This window comes from Physeter macrocephalus, chromosome 2 (genome assembly GCF_002837175.3).
Source record: "Physeter macrocephalus isolate SW-GA chromosome 2, ASM283717v5, whole genome shotgun sequence".
Classification (NCBI taxonomy): domain Eukaryota; kingdom Metazoa; phylum Chordata; class Mammalia; order Artiodactyla; family Physeteridae; genus Physeter; species Physeter macrocephalus.
Genome location: NC_041215.1, coordinates 91,718,185 through 91,738,373, shown reverse-complemented (window position 1 = coordinate 91,738,373; position 20,189 = coordinate 91,718,185). Strand labels below are relative to the sequence as shown.

The following is a 20,189-nucleotide window of genomic DNA, read 5'->3' as shown; positions in this document are numbered from 1 at the left end:
CCACCAGCTTTTAAATCAGCCACTTGGGTATTAGAAACACTCTACAGTCAGGAGTGTCGCTTCAGGAAGGAGTGGGGGCGGGTGTGAGCTGCGGAAGCAAACCTCCGCGCAAGGCACTCTGGGACACTGCGACTCAACCGCCGTCTCCAAGGCAACGGGAGGACACGCGGTTGTCATGGAGACCGACGGGCGACTCTGAAAGCCTTGCTGAGGGGCTGCCTTCGCCCCTACCCAGGCAAGATGCTTCGCGAAGGCTGTAAGGCCTCTGAAAGGCGAAGACACTTTAGCGACCGCCTCAGCTGGCAACAAGACCAGGCGCTGAGCAGCAGCATCTACGTCCTACGAGAGATGGGCCCCACCTCCTTTCTACTGAGAGAGGAAGAGCCGGAAAACAGAGATTTCCGAGTAACTACCGCCCCCAACCTGCCTCGGCTCCCTGCCAGGCCGACCCGTGCGGTCCCCCCAGGCCCACCTTGTATGTAGCCACTCGCTGCCGAACCCCACCCGCGAGTGTTCCAGACTCTAAAGATGGGCACATTGCAGAGCGAAATAGTATTTGTTAGAAAAGTTCCGTTATTGGAGGTTAGGACTCCAAATTGCATCCAACTCTTCTAAGATGATGGCCTTTGATCTCTGGGTTTAAAAACAGGAGACATTTTATCTGAATATATGGTTTGCATTTACGTGCGTTCTCAGATCCGTTAGCAGTCACTAACCCTGTAACTCAAACGAAATGAAAATCGTACAATCTGTTTACAAGCCGTATATATTTGCTAAATAAATAAAATTGGGTTTTCTTTACTTTTTAGTCAGTCTGAAGCTATAACAAGACCCTTTTAAAGTATGGCTTAAATGGTGATTTCTTGGAAATGTCTTAATGAATAAAAATTCTTTTTAATTTTGCTGAAAGACCACAGATATTTCATATTTGCATATCCTACTCTCACCACTCAAAAATCAGCCACCACTCTACCTCCCAGGAGTTGACTTGAAAATTTTTAATTTAGTGTCATGCTGCTTATCTCAGACGTCCTTTTTTCACTTTATAACCCTTAGGGCATTTAATAAATAGTTTAAGCCAGTATAGACTTGGTGAATAAAATTAGTTTTCTTGAATAAAATTAAATAAACTCACCAATTGAAACGCACAAAACAAAAACCCCAGAAGAACTACTTTACAAAAGGTCTTTAGCTCCATTGCAAAGTAGAATTTCCTTTCAGTTAAAAATTTATAGATTTTTTTTCAAGTTTTTAAAATTAGATTTCTTTTCATTTGCCTGAATGTAGGTCTCTTAAAAACAGTCTTAGCTGACAATGCAATTTGTTGAACAAGGCAAAGAATAAGGAAGTGAAAAATTAGACTTGTGTCAAGAATTAAGATGTTCCAGTAGACTATGTTCAACCTTTTGGAGTCACCTAGACTAAAATAGCTCTTGAAATCTCTTTTAATCCAATTATCTATTAATTTTACTCTATAACTCTAAAAACTGACTGGAACTTTTTTTTAAGTATGCATTTTTCTTTTGAAGGTTTCTCTAGGAAATCCTCATGTTTGTAATTGTTCCATATTTCTGAAAGGAGGGGAACTTTGTAAGCATATATGCTGGTAAGTGACATTGTAATGAAGATCTTCCACAAAGGAACATCTTGGTATATTACATGTTTTGCCTTTTTCATGGCTTGAGTACTGCAAGATTAAAGAAATTTTGTGTTGGGAGAACTTAAAGGTAAAATGGTTGTAGCTTCTCAATCGTTTTGGATATTTTATTTCATCCCCAAAATTAAGTGAGGTTTAAAAATTAAGTGCGGTTTCAAAATTAAGGTGAGGTAAGCATACTACCACCTCTACATGTTTGGAATGTTATTGTTTTTAATAAGAAAAAAATCAATGTTTAGATTTTCATTATGTACAAAGGTGAAATCTAACAATAAAACAAAAAATCTCCCCTGTTCACATCACTGATGATAATTGCATGGTTCATTATGATATTTTTAAATTTTACTGTTTTCCTTTTCAATAAGCATTTGACTATGAATCTTTTAAGATTGAAGTAGGACTCTGCTGAAGATTACTTCTGTCAAATCTAAAATTTTTCCTCTAGTCAGAACCTGTTTGTAGGTGATCCCAGAAATGAAAAACAAAAAAATTCCTTCCATATAATTTAAACCCACATCAACTCATTTATTTACCTACTATACTTATACCAACCAATCACTAATTATATTATTATAGAAAATTTGTAATTGATATTTTAAGAGAAAAAAATCAAACAAGAAATTAAGAAAAGTGTGTATGTCATATTTCTAATGCTTTTCTTTATAGGTTAGAAAACAGTATATATACATATAGCTGTTATTTTTAATGCTTTTATTTACCAAATTTTTTGTTGTTTTGATCAGTTTTTATTGAGCATCTACTAACACAAGTTATTTGCTCTAGTTAGCATAAAAATATAAAATATGGTCCCTTCAAAATTTGCAATTTGGTTTTATTATTATACCTAAAATAGGCTTTTTCCATTTTTATTTTATGCCAGCTTCCTCAGAGCAAGGGCATTCTGGTCTGATTTTTATGTAATGTAACTTATTTTTTACAGTATATTTACCATAAACTTAATGGAAATATAATCCAAGTATTTAACATACTAAAGTATATTTAATATATTTAAGTAAGAATTTAATATATATTTCCCACTTTTTAAAAAAAAGTCATATTCCATTTTAATTGGTGATATTTGAAAGTATTTTTCTGTCATACGTTAAAGTGGTATGTATAGGAAAACAGTCATTTGTTACTCTATCCAGAAAATTCCTCCATTTCCAGGAGTAAGAAACTTCCAGGGAAGTTTAAAAAGAGTGCTGTGAATACTTAGATTCCCTCACTAACCTCTCTTTGTGAGCTACTCTATGTCATAAAGAAATACATGGACTCATTCAGACAAATCTCTTTACTGCAAATGTCTTTTGTTTCCATGTATCATACTTTTTTCACATATGCTTATTTTAAAACAAAAATTTAACAACTCTTGTAACAGAAAACTGATGAGAATTTTAAGTTTATCCCTAACACTTTCAGCAATATAAATTCTGTAACGCCATTCCTATTCTAAAATTAATAATACCTTTTGAGGTTATGTCAGAAATAAATGTTTTATTTTGTTTTTCTACTTTTGAATATTAGGGTCTTGTTGAAAAAATTCAGGCTTCCAAGGAATCATGAATGTAAGTTGTGTTTGTGTGTTTTTACTAATTTGAAGTTAACGAATTTAATAATTGTTTATTTAGACATATTCTAAATTTAGACAGTTATTGTCCAGACAATCTGAAAACTGTAACACAGTTTGTTACATTTAAGAGAGTTGGAACATTTTTCTTCCTATTTAACAAAAAATGTAACTTTATATGCCATTTCACATTAAAAAGCACTTAATAAAAAATGAGGTGAAATAATGGCCAGGTTTTCAGTAGAAAAACTTTCCCTCATGAATTCTAAGCAAGGATTTACAGTAGTTTCTGTATCTAAATTTATTTTAATTATGAGAAAAATGACAAATGTAATTTTTCAGGTCCCAGAAATAGTTGACATGATACATAATTTCATTTAAAAATGTTTACTGACAAGATTTTTGCAAAAAAATATGTATTTTACAGTTAAATAGTTTTTATGTCAGTACCTACATTGAGTTTAAAGTCAGGCATATGAAATTTTTTATAATTTTCAATTTGAAATTTAATTTAAAATTAAATTCTAGAGTCCTCAAATATAAAAGATAAAGAAAAATAATTCTATCACAGGTTATTTAGATTTATACATTTTATAATAAAGATGCTATCATTATGGAAATGTTTCCTGCAAAGATTTACTTAACCTATACTAGATTCATCTAAGAACTGCAAAGGCATTTAACATTTATTAATAAATGTTTATAATATTCATAAAGAATTAAAGTGATAATCAGTTTTCAATTTTTTTTCAATTCAGGGTATTGGTTCTGTTTAGGCAAGTTCATTCCCCCCAACTATTATATAAGTACAAGCACAGTTGACATTTAAAAGTCCTACTAGATAATAAATTAATATAAGTGTTTCACAGGGATTTTTCTTTTGTATTCTTCTCTCTACCCATTTTCTTAGAAACATCTCATATTTTCTGTCTCCACCTGTTACCTCTGTAACAGTGATTTCCACATCTTATCAGCAGACCAGTATTTCCAGCTGCCTTCTGAGCACCACAATTTTGGAGGTCCCACTGGCATTTTGAATAGTAAATTCCCCCCGATATGTGCTCTCCTGTTGTATTCCCTACCTCACATATTGGCTTTCCTTTTTCTTTAGTCTCCAAAGCCAGAAACCTTGGCATTCTTCTTGTTTTTCCTTTCTCATCCTCTTCTCTCATAAACAAATCCTGTTTATGTTACATCCTACCTACTTCTCAACAGTGATTTTACTTCCCCATCCTCATTCTTACCTTTGTTCAACCTTCATCAGCCCTTAGTACTGTTCTTTGTAGCCTCCCTGTTTCCAGCACCTGCACTTTGTTGCTTTCTCCTTCACATTGTAGACAAAAGGTTCTTTCTGAAATGTCACCTACTCTGTACTTCATCCTCTCTCCCAATCCCTTCGTACACAATAATTAGGTTGGATGAGTTCATGGATATTGTTTTCTTCTCTGTTTCTCCATTGTATACACCTGAAGTTAAATGTTCACATCCTCTCCAAAGTCTTAGTTATTATCAACACTATTTTCCATATCATTTTCACAAGCTTCTATACTAGGGCTACCCAACAGAAATATAATGTGAACCACATATGTAATTTTCTGGTAACATATTATAGAAAGTAAAAATAAACAGGAAAATTAGTTTTAATAACATAATTTAACCCAATATATCAAAATATCATGTCAGCATGTAATCAATATAAAAATTATGATATTTTTAAATGTTTTTTCATCCCGCCTTCAAAATCTAGTGTGCATTTTACATTTACAATGCATCTCACCTCAGACACTATATTTTCATTGGAAATGCTTGATCTGCATTTAGACATCATAAAATATTTAGTTGAAAAATAAATTCATATAATACTCAAATTGTTATAAACATAAATTTTCCAGAAACTATAGATTATCAGTTTTCCATTTAAATTTAAATAAGACAAAATTTAAAATTCAATTTTCAGTCACACTAGCCACATTTCAGGTGCTCAGTAGCCACATATGGCTAATGGCTACCATATTGAACAGTGCAGCTCTACCCAATTACATTCAACAAATATTTATTGTACTGCATATTAGTCAGGAACTCTACTAGGTGATGTTTTTAATAAATTGAATCATATGAATTGCCACTATTTTTTCATCTACAAAAATAGTAATTTCATATGGATCAATCTAATACTTTATATCATATTATCCTTTGTGCTCTTGAAGGCAGAAACCACATCTTATTCTTTTTATAAATATCCCTATAGTAGGAAATTTTTTTAATGTTTAAATTTGATCCTATATATTAATTTTGAAAATTATATTTCCTACTAAAATAAAATATTTTTTATGCCTCATATTTAAAAGACGTTTTAGCTACTCAACATTGCGAAAATCCTTTGTGCACAAATATTCAAAGAAAGTATAAGTCTCAATAATGTTGAAATTTATCATTTAAATGAAAGTTTGAAAATTAAAGTAATTCAAAGAAAGCTATAAACAATTATTAAAATATTATGTAAAGTATGTACATAGTGTGGAGAAGAAGGTAGTGAAGCAGAAGCATTTTGAACATCATTCATAGATTCTTTTCTAAAACAAATCTGGAAACAATTATTTGTGCCCTAGTGTTGCATACAAGAAACCTGAGACTCTCTTTTATTTTTGAAGACCTATAAAGATGATTACATAGGAATTTTTTATAAAGATATCAGTTTTTGAACACTGAATATTATTTCCCATCACCCAACAAATGCTTCCCAGTAAAACCTAGCTTTATTACCTAATGGTTTTTCCTAAATACAACGTCTAGTAAATGCCATCTTGTCCTTTTTTCAATTAAATATTTATGGCTAAAATAAAAACTACATTTTAGGAAAATTTTTTAAATCCCCACCACAAAGATATAATAAACTTTTTATTTTCTATTTTCTTTTTTGACCTTGTATTTATGTATACCTAATAGTCTGTGGGAATTCTGTGTTCTGCTTTTGTCACACACTGTTACTTTATATTTTCAGTGCTATGTAGTCTCTCTCATTCAAGTCATCAGTGAATGTTAAATAAATTTATGATATACCATGTTAGTGTATGGTATATCATAATTTATTTAACATTCTTCCATTTTAGGCATTTAATTTACTTCTGACTACCTGTTATATTCTTTGTAAATGAAACTTTTTCTTCTCTCAATTATTTCTGTAGCCTGAAGTCTCATTAACTGGATCTTGCAGTAAAAGTATTATTTTTTTACTGAGATATAATTGATATATAACATTATATTAGTTTTGGATGTACATAGTGATTCAATGTAAGTATATATTGTAAAATGATCAACACAGTTAATCCACTTAACATCCATTACCACACATAGTTAAACTTATTTTTCTTGAGATGAGAATTTTTAATATTTATTCTCTTAGCAACTTTCAAATATGCAACAGAGTACTATTAACTGTAGTCACCATGCTGTACATTATGTCCCCATGACTTATTTATTTTATAAGTGGAAGTCTGTACCTTTTGACCACCTTCAGCCATTTCTTCTACCTCCCAGCCGTCCCCTGGCCCAACATCTGGCAACCATCAATCTGTTCTCTGTATCTGTGAGTTCAAGTTTTTTTTCCTTTTTTTAAGTATTAATATTTTTATGTCTGTCACCCATAGGTATTGCTTTATAGCAATACTTTTGCTGATTTATGATTTCAGCAGTATATCAATTTTCTGCTAGCTTTGCTTTTTGGATTCATGTTTTAGGCATATTTAACCATATTACTTAAGCATTAAAGGGAAGACATTAACAGCATATTTAAGTCTCCAAAGAAAATAAAGATACATGGAAATATTTTGAAAAGCTAAAAATATTTCTAGAATATTAGAAAAAAAGACTAAGTCACACAAAGTGGGAAAAAATAACAGATACAAAGTTCATAGTAATCTATTCATTCCTAGTAAATTAAGTAAGGAATAGTTTTCATTCTTCCATACATCTAATATACCCTTAGAATCTAAAATGCCCTGAAAGAACTTTTGCAAAGAAAAAGAGAAAATAACCTAAGGCAAACAAGATGTAACATTCTATTCATTTATTACCTTTTATTTAGATTTTATTCTGTGTCTGCACCTCATTTTGATTTTAACTCACTTTTCTTTTGATATTAATGAAATTGAACATCTGTTGACTTTAATATTTGTACTACATGTGTAAATTAAACTTTGGCTCTTTATTTATTGGGATAAAACTACACACTCTTCCTAAATATAAGGATTACCCCTCTTTGCAAATGTCTTCCTAATGTCATAATTCTTTTTTATATGGTTTCATTAAATTTTGTTTTATATATATGTATATGGATTTTTGTGTGTTGCTAAATCTGACCATTTTTACTTTTCATGTATATTGTTTTGATACTTTGAAGGTTGTCTTTCTTCCATAGTTTTATTATTTTTTTTTGTGTGTGTGGTACGCGGGCCTCTCACTGTTGTGGCCTCGCCCGTTGCGGAGCACAGGCTCCGGACGCGCAGGCCCAGCGGCCATGGCTCACGGGCCCAGCCGCTCCACGGCATGTGGGATCCTCCCGGACCGGGGCACGAACCCGGTTCCCCTGCATCAGCAGGCGGATTCTCAACCACTGCGCCACCAGGGAAGCCTTCTTCCGTAGTATTTTAGAGATTTTTTTTTTCTGCTAGCTTTTCTATTTTATTTTTATTCTTCTTTATAGCATCCACGTGTAGTTGTATTGATATAAATTGGAGGTTGGTATTTGGTTTGAAGTAATTAAATTTTCTCCATATTTCTACCTCGTTATCTCAATAACAGCTATTAAATAGTGCTTCTTTTCATCCTTGTTTCGTAATTTTTATAGTGAGTTTTGTTTTTTTTATAATACATTATGATATCTGATAAGGTTAGCTGTCTTGCTCTCCTTTATAAAAGAATATTCTTTTATAGTCTCATACATTAATTTTTCTTCTGAAATTAATTTCAGAAGAGTTTGTTTCTCCCTTTTATTCTCCAATTCATGTTATACCACATAGAACAGTTTGTAGCCAGCTCCTCTTGTGAAATTTTATGTTTCAGTATTTCTGCTGCTCTAGAGAATCTTTATCCCCCAAAGCACAATCTTTTGTTCTTCATTTTCCTCCTCATTTTTTTAGGGAGCAGATGTTGCTGTGTCTCTGTGACAAATAGCCCTCATCCTCCAAAGTAATGGTTAATTAAAGTATGATATCCTCCCACATTCCACCTGCCATTAAACACCTCAGACAAGGAACAGAGATTTCTGTATTGAAATGTAACTGTGATGTTTTCAGTATTGTTAGTGTTTAATTGGTAATCTTTTTAGGGAAAATGGAGCTTTTCATTATCTTGCAACTGATTTTTTAATCTCTATGTATTAAAGAATATATAAAATGAATAGAACTCAAGGGGACCAATAACAACTGGCATTTAAATTATGGCATGTTAAGAAGTGGGAAAGAGGAGGGGCATGGGAATGGGCCAGAGAAAAAGGGAATCTAGGATGCCTTGATCAAAACTATATGCACTGGGGCTTCCCTGGTGGCGCAGTGGTTGAGAGTCCGCTTGCCGATGCAGGGGACAGGGGTTCGTGCCCCGGTCCGGGAAGATCCCACATGCCGCAGAGCGGCTAGGCCCGTGAGCCATGGCCACTGAGCCTGCGTGCCCGGAGCCTGTGCTCTGCAACGGGAGAGGCCACAACAGTGAGAGGCCCGCGTACCGCAAAAAAAAAAAAAAAAAACTATATGCACTTAGTATACTATTTCTTAGAAGGACAGCAGGATGGAGAAAATTCAGAATCAAAGACTGTGTATCCCAAATGTATAGGCAATATAGTTCCTAACAGATTGTCCTGAGGAATACTGACCAAATCTATGAAGAATGTGGCTACCGAGACACTTCTAGGGATGTAAAACTAAGGAAAATAGGCGCAACTGTGTCTTGCTCTCTCATTATCTATTTACTAATTTATTCATCTAACAAATGTTAATTACACTAACTACACGAATCTCTCTTCTCCTTTCTGTATTTGTGCCCATTTCTTTTAATACTCCTGTATGATGATAAATGTTTGTTTATGAACAAGAGAACAGATCAAAATGTAAGAGATGATTATAGCCCCAATCCAAGGAGGAGCACTGTCATATAATCAATCTGAAACCTTTATAATGCACTGGTTACACTGACTCTTTTCAGTAACAGGAAAACAAGAGATAACTTCTTTTTGTAAATGACTCTTTTCTGACCTTTTGGCTCTGAAACGAATACGAAAAGTGGTAAATGTCAGTGTAATAATTCAACCAATCTTTCTGATATTTGGGGAAAAAATGCTAACTTTCCGCGTAAGTTGTATCTTTGTCTCCAATTTGCCACTGAATTTTAATACTTTGGAATTTATCGTTAGCTGCTTTGCAGTTAGGTCTTGTGGAAAGAGAAATCAGCGACTTGCTTCGAGGGATACATCGAGTTCAAACTCCCCAACAAGGAATGAAAAATGAAAATGCACAGATTGAAGAAGATGGTTACATTAAACAGAAGGAAATTAGTTCAGATGATATCTGCTCTATTTGTCAAGAAGTACTTTTAGAGAAAAAGCTTCCTGTCACCTTTTGCAGGTGACATGATTTTTCTTTGGATTCTAGAAACTTATGGAAAAATTCTAATTAATATATTTGTAATATATTATGTTATGAAACATGTTGATAGAAAAATAATACATATTTAAACAATTATACTTAATTGGCCTTCTTTTATTTCCTAACATGTCGTGAGAGGTCCTGTTCTAACTCTAAATATTTCTGGGCTACATTTTAAAGGGTGAAAGTTAAAAAATAACTCCACTTTATTTACTTTTTCACTTTAAGTTATTAAAGTAGATAATTTTCATGTTTCTGTTTTATACACATGAATAAATGCCACAGCTTAGAGTAGTTACAATTTTTCTGAAAGTGAAGATTATTTTACTTTAAAATGATAAAAATTCTCTTCAACTTTTCTAAATTTTATCCTTAAAACTAAATAATTCAAAATATCACTTATACATAAATGTTTATTGAGAGTATTGTACTTAACTATTCTTCAAAGGCACTGTAAATTTGGACTTGGAAAATTTGGGCAACCATTTGATATTGAACTTTTCAATTCTTTTTTTTTCCTGATTATTTACCAAAATTTTCATCCACATTGTATTTTTTTCACATAGCTGCTTTTTTACATATTTTAAAATTACTATTTCCCAAAATATTATTTCTCTCAGCAGATATTTATTGGGTACAACCACAGTCATATTGTGTGATTTCTAGAAAAATAAGTTGACACCCCTGCTCTCAGTGATGCTTTTTATTTAAAAATAATAATTATTGTTATAATTTTCCTTTTTGTTAAGACTATATGCATTCTCACTTTAAAAATGAAAAATATTATAATGATGCAAAATATTTTACCACCATTTCATTGAAATGGGAAAGATTTTGTTTGGAATTCTGATGTACTAAATTAAATATGATAGATTAGATTAGATAGATAAAATAGTGTTTATGTGTGTAATCAAGCTATATCTGGATAATCAGTTCAGAATCTATTTTTATAGGAAATAAAGATGGTAGCACAGAAAACTTATATATATATATCTTTTCTGTATACAAATGCTAAACTTGGATTTTATTTCTAACAGGTTTGGCTGTGGCAATAGTGTTCATATAAAATGCATGAAGATCTTAGCTAATTATCAGGATAAGATATCACACACTACCATGTTGAAATGTCCCTTGTGTAGGAAAGACTTTGCACCATTAAAACTTATTTTAGAGGAATTCAAAAACTCTAGCAAACTTGTGACTACAGCTGAGAAAGAACGACTAGACAAACACCTTGGAATTCCCTGTAATAACTGTCAACAATTTCCAGTTGAGGGGAAGTGTTATAAGTAAGTATCAATCAGTAATATTATAAATTTGTAGTCTAACTTTTTTTTTAATTTTAGGGAACTTTGAACATTAGAGTACTAGTCATTTAGCCTTCTTCTTTTCCTCCTTTATATAGTGTGTTTGCCCTAAAGATGGCTACTTATTTAGGATTTTCAGACTAGTGATCTGTGTCATCCCAGTACCTTAAGAATTTCAGTTGTTTTATTTTCTTTACTCACACAGAGTATTGGCTTTGCATTCCAGTCTAGGTTGAGAGTCTGAAGTAGCATCTTTTCTTGGAAGCTCTGAACACAGGCTTTGTAGTTTGGCCTAAATGAGTTTCCAAGCTCAGAGCCCAGCTAGATAGACCTCTCACCCCCTGTAACTTTCTTTGAACCACCAATGAGGTCATTGCCAAAAACGAGGATTGAGCCAGAGGGATATTGACTAGATCAACTGAACTCGAGTTCCCCAACTCCAAACTGCAATGATGCATATTTTGTTTTCTTTCACATCTTATACCTTAACAACAACAAAATACTTATTAGAGAAAGAAATTTTCATTACTTTTTGAGTATTCCTCAAACTTTCCCACAATTCCACAATAAAACATCAATTAATTGCTATGCTTGGGATATTGTGCTTTCTTAATTGAAGTCTTAACTGTATGTTAAGAAGAAAATATTTTGCTTTAGCTTTGTTAAAATTTTTTCTAAAATGCATCAGTTTACTTTTCAGTCTTCCTGGAATTACATTATGATAAGTCTAATTAATATTTTTAAAACCCTCTCATAAAACCATAAAACTGTTTTTAATTACCCCCAATGGTGAATGATACCTTTCTCCTTTAAACTGTTTTAGTCCTATGTTTTCTCAATGTGTCACATAGAAGTAAATCAACCAGAGCACCATTAGCAAAAGTCTTTATTGAAAACAGCAAGCCTGAGAAAGCTCACTTGAGGAAGAAGGGCAGAATTTTTATAAGGTTTAGCAGGAGGTGTTCAGCTAGTTTCAAGAATGTTGGTTAAAGAGAATTCTAGAAAAAGGAAAGACTTGATATTTTGCATTAGCAGCCATTTTGGGGGCAATCTGAATTTTTTCAAGAGGGGTGGGTAAGAACAATAAGGGGCTAAGGTAACGTGTGGAAAGGTGGGTTGGGAGGAACAGCTGGGGGTGACAAGGACAGGTGAAAGCCATGGTGTAAAATTTTCAGTTTTTATAGTGATGTATTCCTCAAATTGTTAATGCGTGAGTGGCTCTGGTAAATTATCTCAAATCTTGCTTTTAAATATTTTGTTAATGGCGATGCTCTCCTCTGTCCCTCTGACTGCTCTTTCTGTCCCCAAGGGTGATTCTTCCTACTACCCCGCAATACAGGCATTCTCCACTGTTCTGCTTCCTGCCTGCTGCTCTGCACTCTCCTTTCAGAATAACTTCTCTATGCGTTTGGCTCACAATTATTCACATCCATATCTCCTTCCACTCCCTCAACTGCTAACATTTCAGCTGTTAGCCTGAAAAAACTATTTCTGGTAGTTTTAGTAATGGTTTGAGTAGGAGATAAGGTAAACTAGAAAGCTTTTCAGTTCCTCTTCATTAAAGTTTCATAATATAGCTACTTACCTTTTAAGAAGTTAATTCCAAAACTATCATATATATATATTAAAATATAGAGATACTTAACTTTTTGTAGCCCAGCATAATTTGATGTATTGAATAAACCGCACCATTGCTTTGATTGGTTGATGTTAATTATTAAGACTCTTCCCTGTATGTATAAACAGTAATAATGAATAAATTAATACTTGCTGCTTCTAAGATGTCTGAAGGATATATTTTCCCAGATTTCTCTTGGAAATAGTCTTCTAATTCTGTGATAACTTGAGTAAGAAAATAACTATTTGCTTGAAATGTTATTTTTGGTGAGTATTGCTGAAAGTAAATTAAAATTCTCTGCTTGTGGCAAAATTTTTATAAGTGATACATGTTTAGATTGAGCTTTGTGGAAAATGAAGTTTTTTAGTATATCAATGATTTTTATTGCAAACTTTTTATACATATACCTTTTTCTATTTTGTGAGGACAGAGAAGGAATATAGTACAATTCCTGTTTTCAAGAAGTATTCTGCTAAGTATAACTCTAACATTCATGAAATAATAGGAAAACACTGGGTAATCAAATGATAGAATGTCCAATAGGCTGTACATCCTAAAGGAACTTAGAAAAAGAGATAAATGAAAGATAAAGCATTCCAGGAAGACATCATGGTAGGGATATGTGGTAGGCAAAATAATGCCCTCCCAAATATATCCACATCCTCATGTCCAGAACCTGTATGTTAGGTTACATGTTGTAGGGGGATTAAGGTTGCAGATGAAATTCAGGTTGCTAATCATCTGACCTTGAAATAAGGAGGTTATCTTGGATTGCCTGGGCTCAGTGTATAATCACAAGAGTTCTTAAAAGTGGAAGAGGGCAGCAAAGAAGAGAGTCAAAGGGATATGTGACTATGGAAGAAAGGCACAGAGAGATGCTGCATTGCTTGATTTGAAGATGGAGGAAAGTGCCACGAGCTAAGCTAAGGAAGGTGGGCAGCCTCTAGAAGAAAGGGCAAAGAAACAGATCTCTATAGCCTCCAAAAAAAAGTGCCATTCTGTGGACCCCTTGATTTTAAACCCATTGAGACCCATGTCAGACTTCTGACCTACAAAACTGTAAGATAATAAAGTGTTGTTTAAACTACTAAATTTGTTGTAATTTGTTTCAGTAGCAACAGGAAGCTAATATGGGGTGAGATTTAAGATGGGCCTTGTCATATCTGCATACTTCCCAGGAAATCTTGGCCAGAATTTTTCACCAAAAACAATCAAAATAATTGTATTTTTTTCTTGTATGTTTTGGTGTTTTGCATTTTTAGGTGTACCAAATGTATAGAATATCACTTATGCCAGGATTGTTTTGATAGCTGCTGCCATCTTTCTCACTCATTTACATTTCGTGAGGTACAGTATCCATCTTGAATTTCATATAGTGTTTGTATTTTCCTGTTGTAAATCTAAGTAAAATCTAAGAATAGGTAACCCTCTGGAATAGAGCTGACTGTTTGAATAAAAACCAAAGACCATAATTTTTGGATAACTCTTTTTCATAAGGATTTATAGGCAATCAGTTCTTACATTGGTAATTTATAAAATCCAACACAATAGCAAATATGTAATGATATCATACATAAATCTTAAGGACAGAAATTACGGCCATCAAGCTTGAAAATTCATTTTAAAAAAAGATCTCAACACTACAAAATGACTTATAATGTTACTGACAACCATTTACGGTTTTAAAATTTCTTATGTCATGGAATTTTATTGCTATCATTTGAATCTAACAAGTAAATAAGTATCTCCTGATGCTGAATAATAATGCTACCTTCTACTTACTACACAAGATAAAACATCCACAATTACCATTTTTGATTAATAGATAAATATTTTTACCTTAAAAAGTAATGTTATAGTAGCTTTGCAACAGTATATTAGACTCACTAACAATTTGCAAATTCTTTAATGTGTTAAAAAGCTATCTTTTAAAATGATGAGTATTTATTTACATTATTATGTTATTGATACACGGCCTACTGATTTAATGCACAAGATAAAAGCTTCCACAGTTTGCAAAGTAACATTCACCTTTTACCTATTACAGAAGAGAAATCAAAAATGGAGATTGATGGAAAAAAGATCAGATGAAACTGTAAAATATATAGATATTAAAAATGAGATAGAAAAGATGCCACATTTTCAAGAAAAGCAAGGGTAAGATTCTCAGTGAAATTTATATTTCTTGGGTTATTTAAATAATTTTTCAGTTCGGATAAGTTTTATTCATTTCTTTATTCAATAAATATATATTGAGTACTTATTGTATATACTAGGTGACATAGTATTCAAGTGAAGAGCAAGGCTCTGAAGTCAGAATGCTTAAATCCAATCCTAGTACAACCATAAGTTGGCTATGTAACTTTTGGGCTAGTTACTTCACTTCTCCTTGCCACATTTTTATCTTTAAAATGGGGATAATTATAAAACCAGTCTCATAGGAATTTTGTGCGTGTGAAATGAATTAATACACACAGTAAATATTCAAATAATGCTGTCTATTATTATTATTAATTCTACCAGAGATTGTACTAGGTATTAGGGATATCTAGTTTCCTCAGCAATTAAGTGATCATCTAAATAAATGTAAAATTAGAACTGATATATGTTATGTAAAGAAAAAATACAGGGAGCTTTGAGATTTGCTTTGAAGTAAATGGCCTCTACGGGAAGGAAGTCTTTCTTTCCTTATTGCCCTCTATTCCACCCCCAGGGAAGGAGAGTGCTAAGGGGATTTGTTGTATTTCAAAACCCTGACTAGTGGACAGTCATCCAAACCTTTTGCCATACTTCGTATCAGTTAAAGAAAATTAAACGTACCATGTATAATTAACATATTAGGTACACTATAAAATATATACAAAGCTCATTTTAATAGGATGGGATAAAACTGAAATACTTTTAAAGGACAATTTCAATGAATTAACCAAACAAAAATTGTGCTTGTTTATACATATATATGTGTGTATATAAGTATTTCTATCCCACATATATATAGTAGATAGATAGATAGATAGATAGATAGATAAATAGATTTCTATCCAACCCAGTGTATATCTAGCCCATGCCCTGTGGGTGCTCCACACACTTCAGAGACCACAACTCTTGTGGAGCATAAAATGCTTTGTGGTATGAAAGGAGCCTATACAAAGGCTCTCCATCTCCATTTCCCTTGGCCCTGGCTGGGTATCACACTTCAACCTATTAGAATGATAAATTGTATAACTAATGGTTTAGGAGATATTGTGGGGTGAGACGAGAATATTAGGGGTCGTAGGACATTCTAGGCAGAGAAAATTGAATAAATAAAAGGAGAGAGTTTCAAGATTTTTTTAAAAAGTGATTAACAACCTGAAATAATAGGAACACACAGATTTTTTTTAGTTGACAATTAAATGACCTTGGTAAAAGCAATTTTTGTAGCATGATGAAAGTTTATCTGAAGAGTAATGAGAAGTATAAAGTTTTCTAAAGAATATATTTGAACTTTATTCTGAATGACTTTTGAATAATAGGAATGCATCTAACCTATTAACCAAGATTTTGTTTTTAAATATTTGTTTTATCTGTTTTATCAGTTGCTAGTGGCATCAGATTTACATTGTGTAATCTTAGTTATGTTTGTTGGTACTTTTGGTACAAAAATGGGGTTGGTATCTTTAGAGTTCATTAACATGGTCTAACAATACAGAACTTATAAGCATATACCCCAAGTGAAATAAGTCTCCTCATAGATTATGACCTACCAGTTTATAATAGTAGCCTGGAATATTTAATATGGTTTACCACGCATCTTACTTCCTACCAGATGACAGAGTGAATTGGGTTGTATTTTTCTAAACACAAGTCTGTGTGTTGTTGGCTCATTCTGAAATAACTTGAGTATATGGTTCTCACCAAAATTATGTTCCGGTTTCATTGATGTTAAAAAGTGCTAATCAAAAAATTTCAGGTTAGTATTTTTATTTGAAATGACTAAATTAAATTTTGTTCCTTATGAAGTTGATGTTGAAGTTGGATCCATCTTGTTCAAGATCAATACAACAGATTTTGTAACTTTATAATGTACAAGATTTATTATCTTCAGTTCTAGAAAGCACTGGGTTCATTCGCATTATTTATTTGGAGGTTATTACCTGTACTATTGATTATTTCCTTATCTACAATCACATATGACCATTCATGTCTCTCTGTTTATTCTCATTCAGCCAAGTTTACACACCAAAACACGTGGTAAGGTCACTGCCTCTCTTACTAATCACAAAGAATAGTAAGCTGCTTGCTCCAGGCTACCAGTGTCGACTTTGTTTGAAGGCATTTCATCCTGGTCAGCATACAAGATTGCTACCATGTACTCACAAGGTAGAAGTCAAATCATTTTAGTATGACTTTCCCTGTAGGGCCAGTTTTCACAAATGAAGTGGCAATTTAAGTCTCTCCTTTTACTTTTTAGTTGAATTATGAGCAGAGATGTTCAAATTGAACAGTGTGTGCAGAAAGCTAGAGCGGAGACCATTGAGAAGGCAGTTCTGCCCCCCAAGGATGGATTCTTATTAATTAGGATTCATTTCTGTATAAACTATTGAGGAAAGATAAAATGGCACTTTAAGTTAGATTCTTTTATCTACTTTAGTTACCTGTAAAAGGAAAAGGCTTATAGAATACTAACTTTTTAATGTTATTTTTATGATTCTTTAGATGAAACAGAAATGCTTAATTTGACATAGTTTTTTATTATTTCAAATGAACTTACTGGAATCAAAGTCTAAAGTTGCTGAATCACTATGTAGTGGTAACCAGGTTTTTTCTGAGATAAAGTTGTTTTAATATACAAACTTTTATAGCTTTAGAGTCACCCTTACTTATAATGACTGATAATTTGTTTTCTTCCCTAGAAGGTGATTTGTCACGTTATATCTTCCATCATCATATCAATTTTCAACTCTAGTTGGCTATGACATTTTTATTACTTAATAATTTTCATTCATTAGAAAGCAACAGTGAAATTAATGGCTTGAATAAGTAATGAGTTTTTAATGAAATTGCAAAAATGGCATCCATAGAAGTCTTTTCATTTTAATGTGGAAAATGAAGATCAATCTCTAACCAATTACATTTTTAAGAGAACTTCAAAATATTTCCATAAAACTTGATGAATTTTATTACCTTCCAATACTATGAAACAGTGTTAAAAGTAACACAATAATGAAAGTGGGAAAATTTTACATGGATAGTATACATTATAAACAAGATAATATATCTCTGATTAACTTATCACATTTTTTAAAGTTTCATAGGAAATGTATTGACATTTGGTTACTCCACAAGTGCAATTCATGCCCTATTGATGGACAAGTTATATATAACCCTTTAATCTGGAAAGATAGAGCAGTGAATGGACATGCACATCAGTCTGTTTCAAACACAAACATCACTCATCTGTCAAAACAGGAAGAGCCAGAACATTTTATTCCTGGTACTGGATTAGTCTTAAAACAAAATGGACTTGGAATTTTACCTATCATACCTCAGCGTAATTCTGAAAAGTTGAATACACCTCAAAGTCCAATAGATACTTATAAGAATATAACAATAGATGATCTGTATTCTGTCAAAGTAGATGATTCAAATTCAAGAAAATCAATCTATGAATATAAAATTAGCCAACATTTCCCCAGCTATCTCCAAGATTTACCCACTGGACCCTTTGGAAAAATATCATCTCAAACGTTTTTTCCTTCTATTGATCACAAGAATATTATATATCCAACTGGAGTGGAAAACCCATGTATCAGTAAAAAGCACCACGTCGGTCAAAGCCAGAAGATAAACAAAGACTGTAAACGTGTTAACCACAATTCAAAGAAGACTCTTGGTAATAAAATAAGAGAGGACAACATGAGACCAAATACTTTGCCTCCAGAAGATTTAACTCTTATTGTCAATTGGGGTACAACTAAGCTTAGTTTGTCTAAGAGGTATAATAATTGTATGGGGAAAATTAGACCAAAATGTAGTCATTTATCCAGAAGGCCTATACCTCACCCTTTAAGTACAAAAAGTACTGAGCTATCTTTAATATTGGAAGGAGTTCAGTTATAAAATCGTATTTTATTAAAATCAGAAAATATTTGAATATTGAACATAAAAATTTTTTTTGTAGAACATAAAAACACTATATACTCTTGACAAATATTCTCTGTTGTTATTTTGCCTACTTGTCCATGAATAATGACCTACAGCTAAAGGAAATGGCCTCATTCCTTATAAGACTTAATGAATTAGGTATCTTAATGGGTATGTTCAGTATGTTATGAATTATAAATAATTTTTAGAACTTTCACATATGACTTTACACTAATTAAAATAATTGTTTTTAATTAAGGAAATAGATTTTCCTTACCCTGAGTCACTATTTTCAAGCATTTCACTTGATGACATGTAACATACAGGGATTCTTTCCAGGTATTTTTACATTTTCTTGCACTAATGATCACCACAAACCTATAGGAAAATCCAGATGGTGGTTTTCTTTTTTACTTTATTCCTTAAAGGAGGTTTCTTGTATAGGAAATGAAATAAAATATCCTTATAATGCTATAAGCTATGTCACATTTATAGTGGTTTTACTGGGGTTTTTTTTTCCATCAAGAAATATATAAGTACTACCAAATTCCCCCTTTTTTATTGAAGTATAGTTGATTTATAATATTGTGTTGGTTTCAGGTATACAGCATAGTGATTCAGTATTTTTGCAGATTATGTTCCAGAATAGGTTGTTATAAGATAATGAGTATAATTCCCTGTGCTATTCCATTATAGATTATTACAAGATAATGGGTATAACTCCCAAGTATAGCCTTGTTGCTTATCTTTTTTTTTTTTTTGCGGTACGGTACGCGGGCCGCTCACTGTTGTGGCCTCTCCCGTTGCAGAGCACAGGCTCCGGACGCGCAGGCTCAGCGGCCATGGCTCACGGGCCCAGCCGCTCCGCGGCATGTGGGATCTTCCCAGACCGGGGCACGAACCCGTGTCCCCTGAATCAGCAGGCGGACTCTCAACCACTGCGCCACCAGGGAAGCCCTTATCTATTTTATATATAGTAATTTGTATTTGTTAATCCCATATCCCTAATTTGTCCCTCCCTGCTTCCTCCCGCCTTTGGTCACCACAGTTTGTTTTCTATATCTGTGAGTCTCTTTCTATTTTGTATATATATTCATTTTATTAGTTTTTAGATTCCACATATAAGTGATATCATGTAGTATTTCTCTTCTCTAACTTATTTCACTAAGCATAATATTCTCTAGGTCCATCCACATTGCTGCAAATGGCAGTATTTCATTCTTTTTTATGGCTGAGTAATATTGCATTTTATATATATATATATATATATATATATATA

General features: G+C 32.7%; 1 protein-coding gene across 1 annotated transcript; it reads left to right on the top strand.

Moving 5' to 3' along the window:
- The first annotated feature begins 240 nt into the window (after positions 1-240).
- ZSWIM2 (zinc finger SWIM-type containing 2) lies at positions 241-18,886 on the top strand. Its single transcript, XM_007113894.2, has 9 exons — positions 241-405; positions 1,530-1,606; positions 3,182-3,222; positions 9,628-9,838; positions 10,897-11,148; positions 14,047-14,131; positions 14,832-14,941; positions 16,993-17,146; positions 18,074-18,886. Exons 1-9 carry the CDS (start codon positions 241-243, stop codon positions 18,884-18,886), a joined length of 1,908 nt encoding a protein of 635 aa, XP_007113956.1.
- The last annotated feature ends 1,303 nt before the right edge of the window (positions 18,887-20,189 follow it).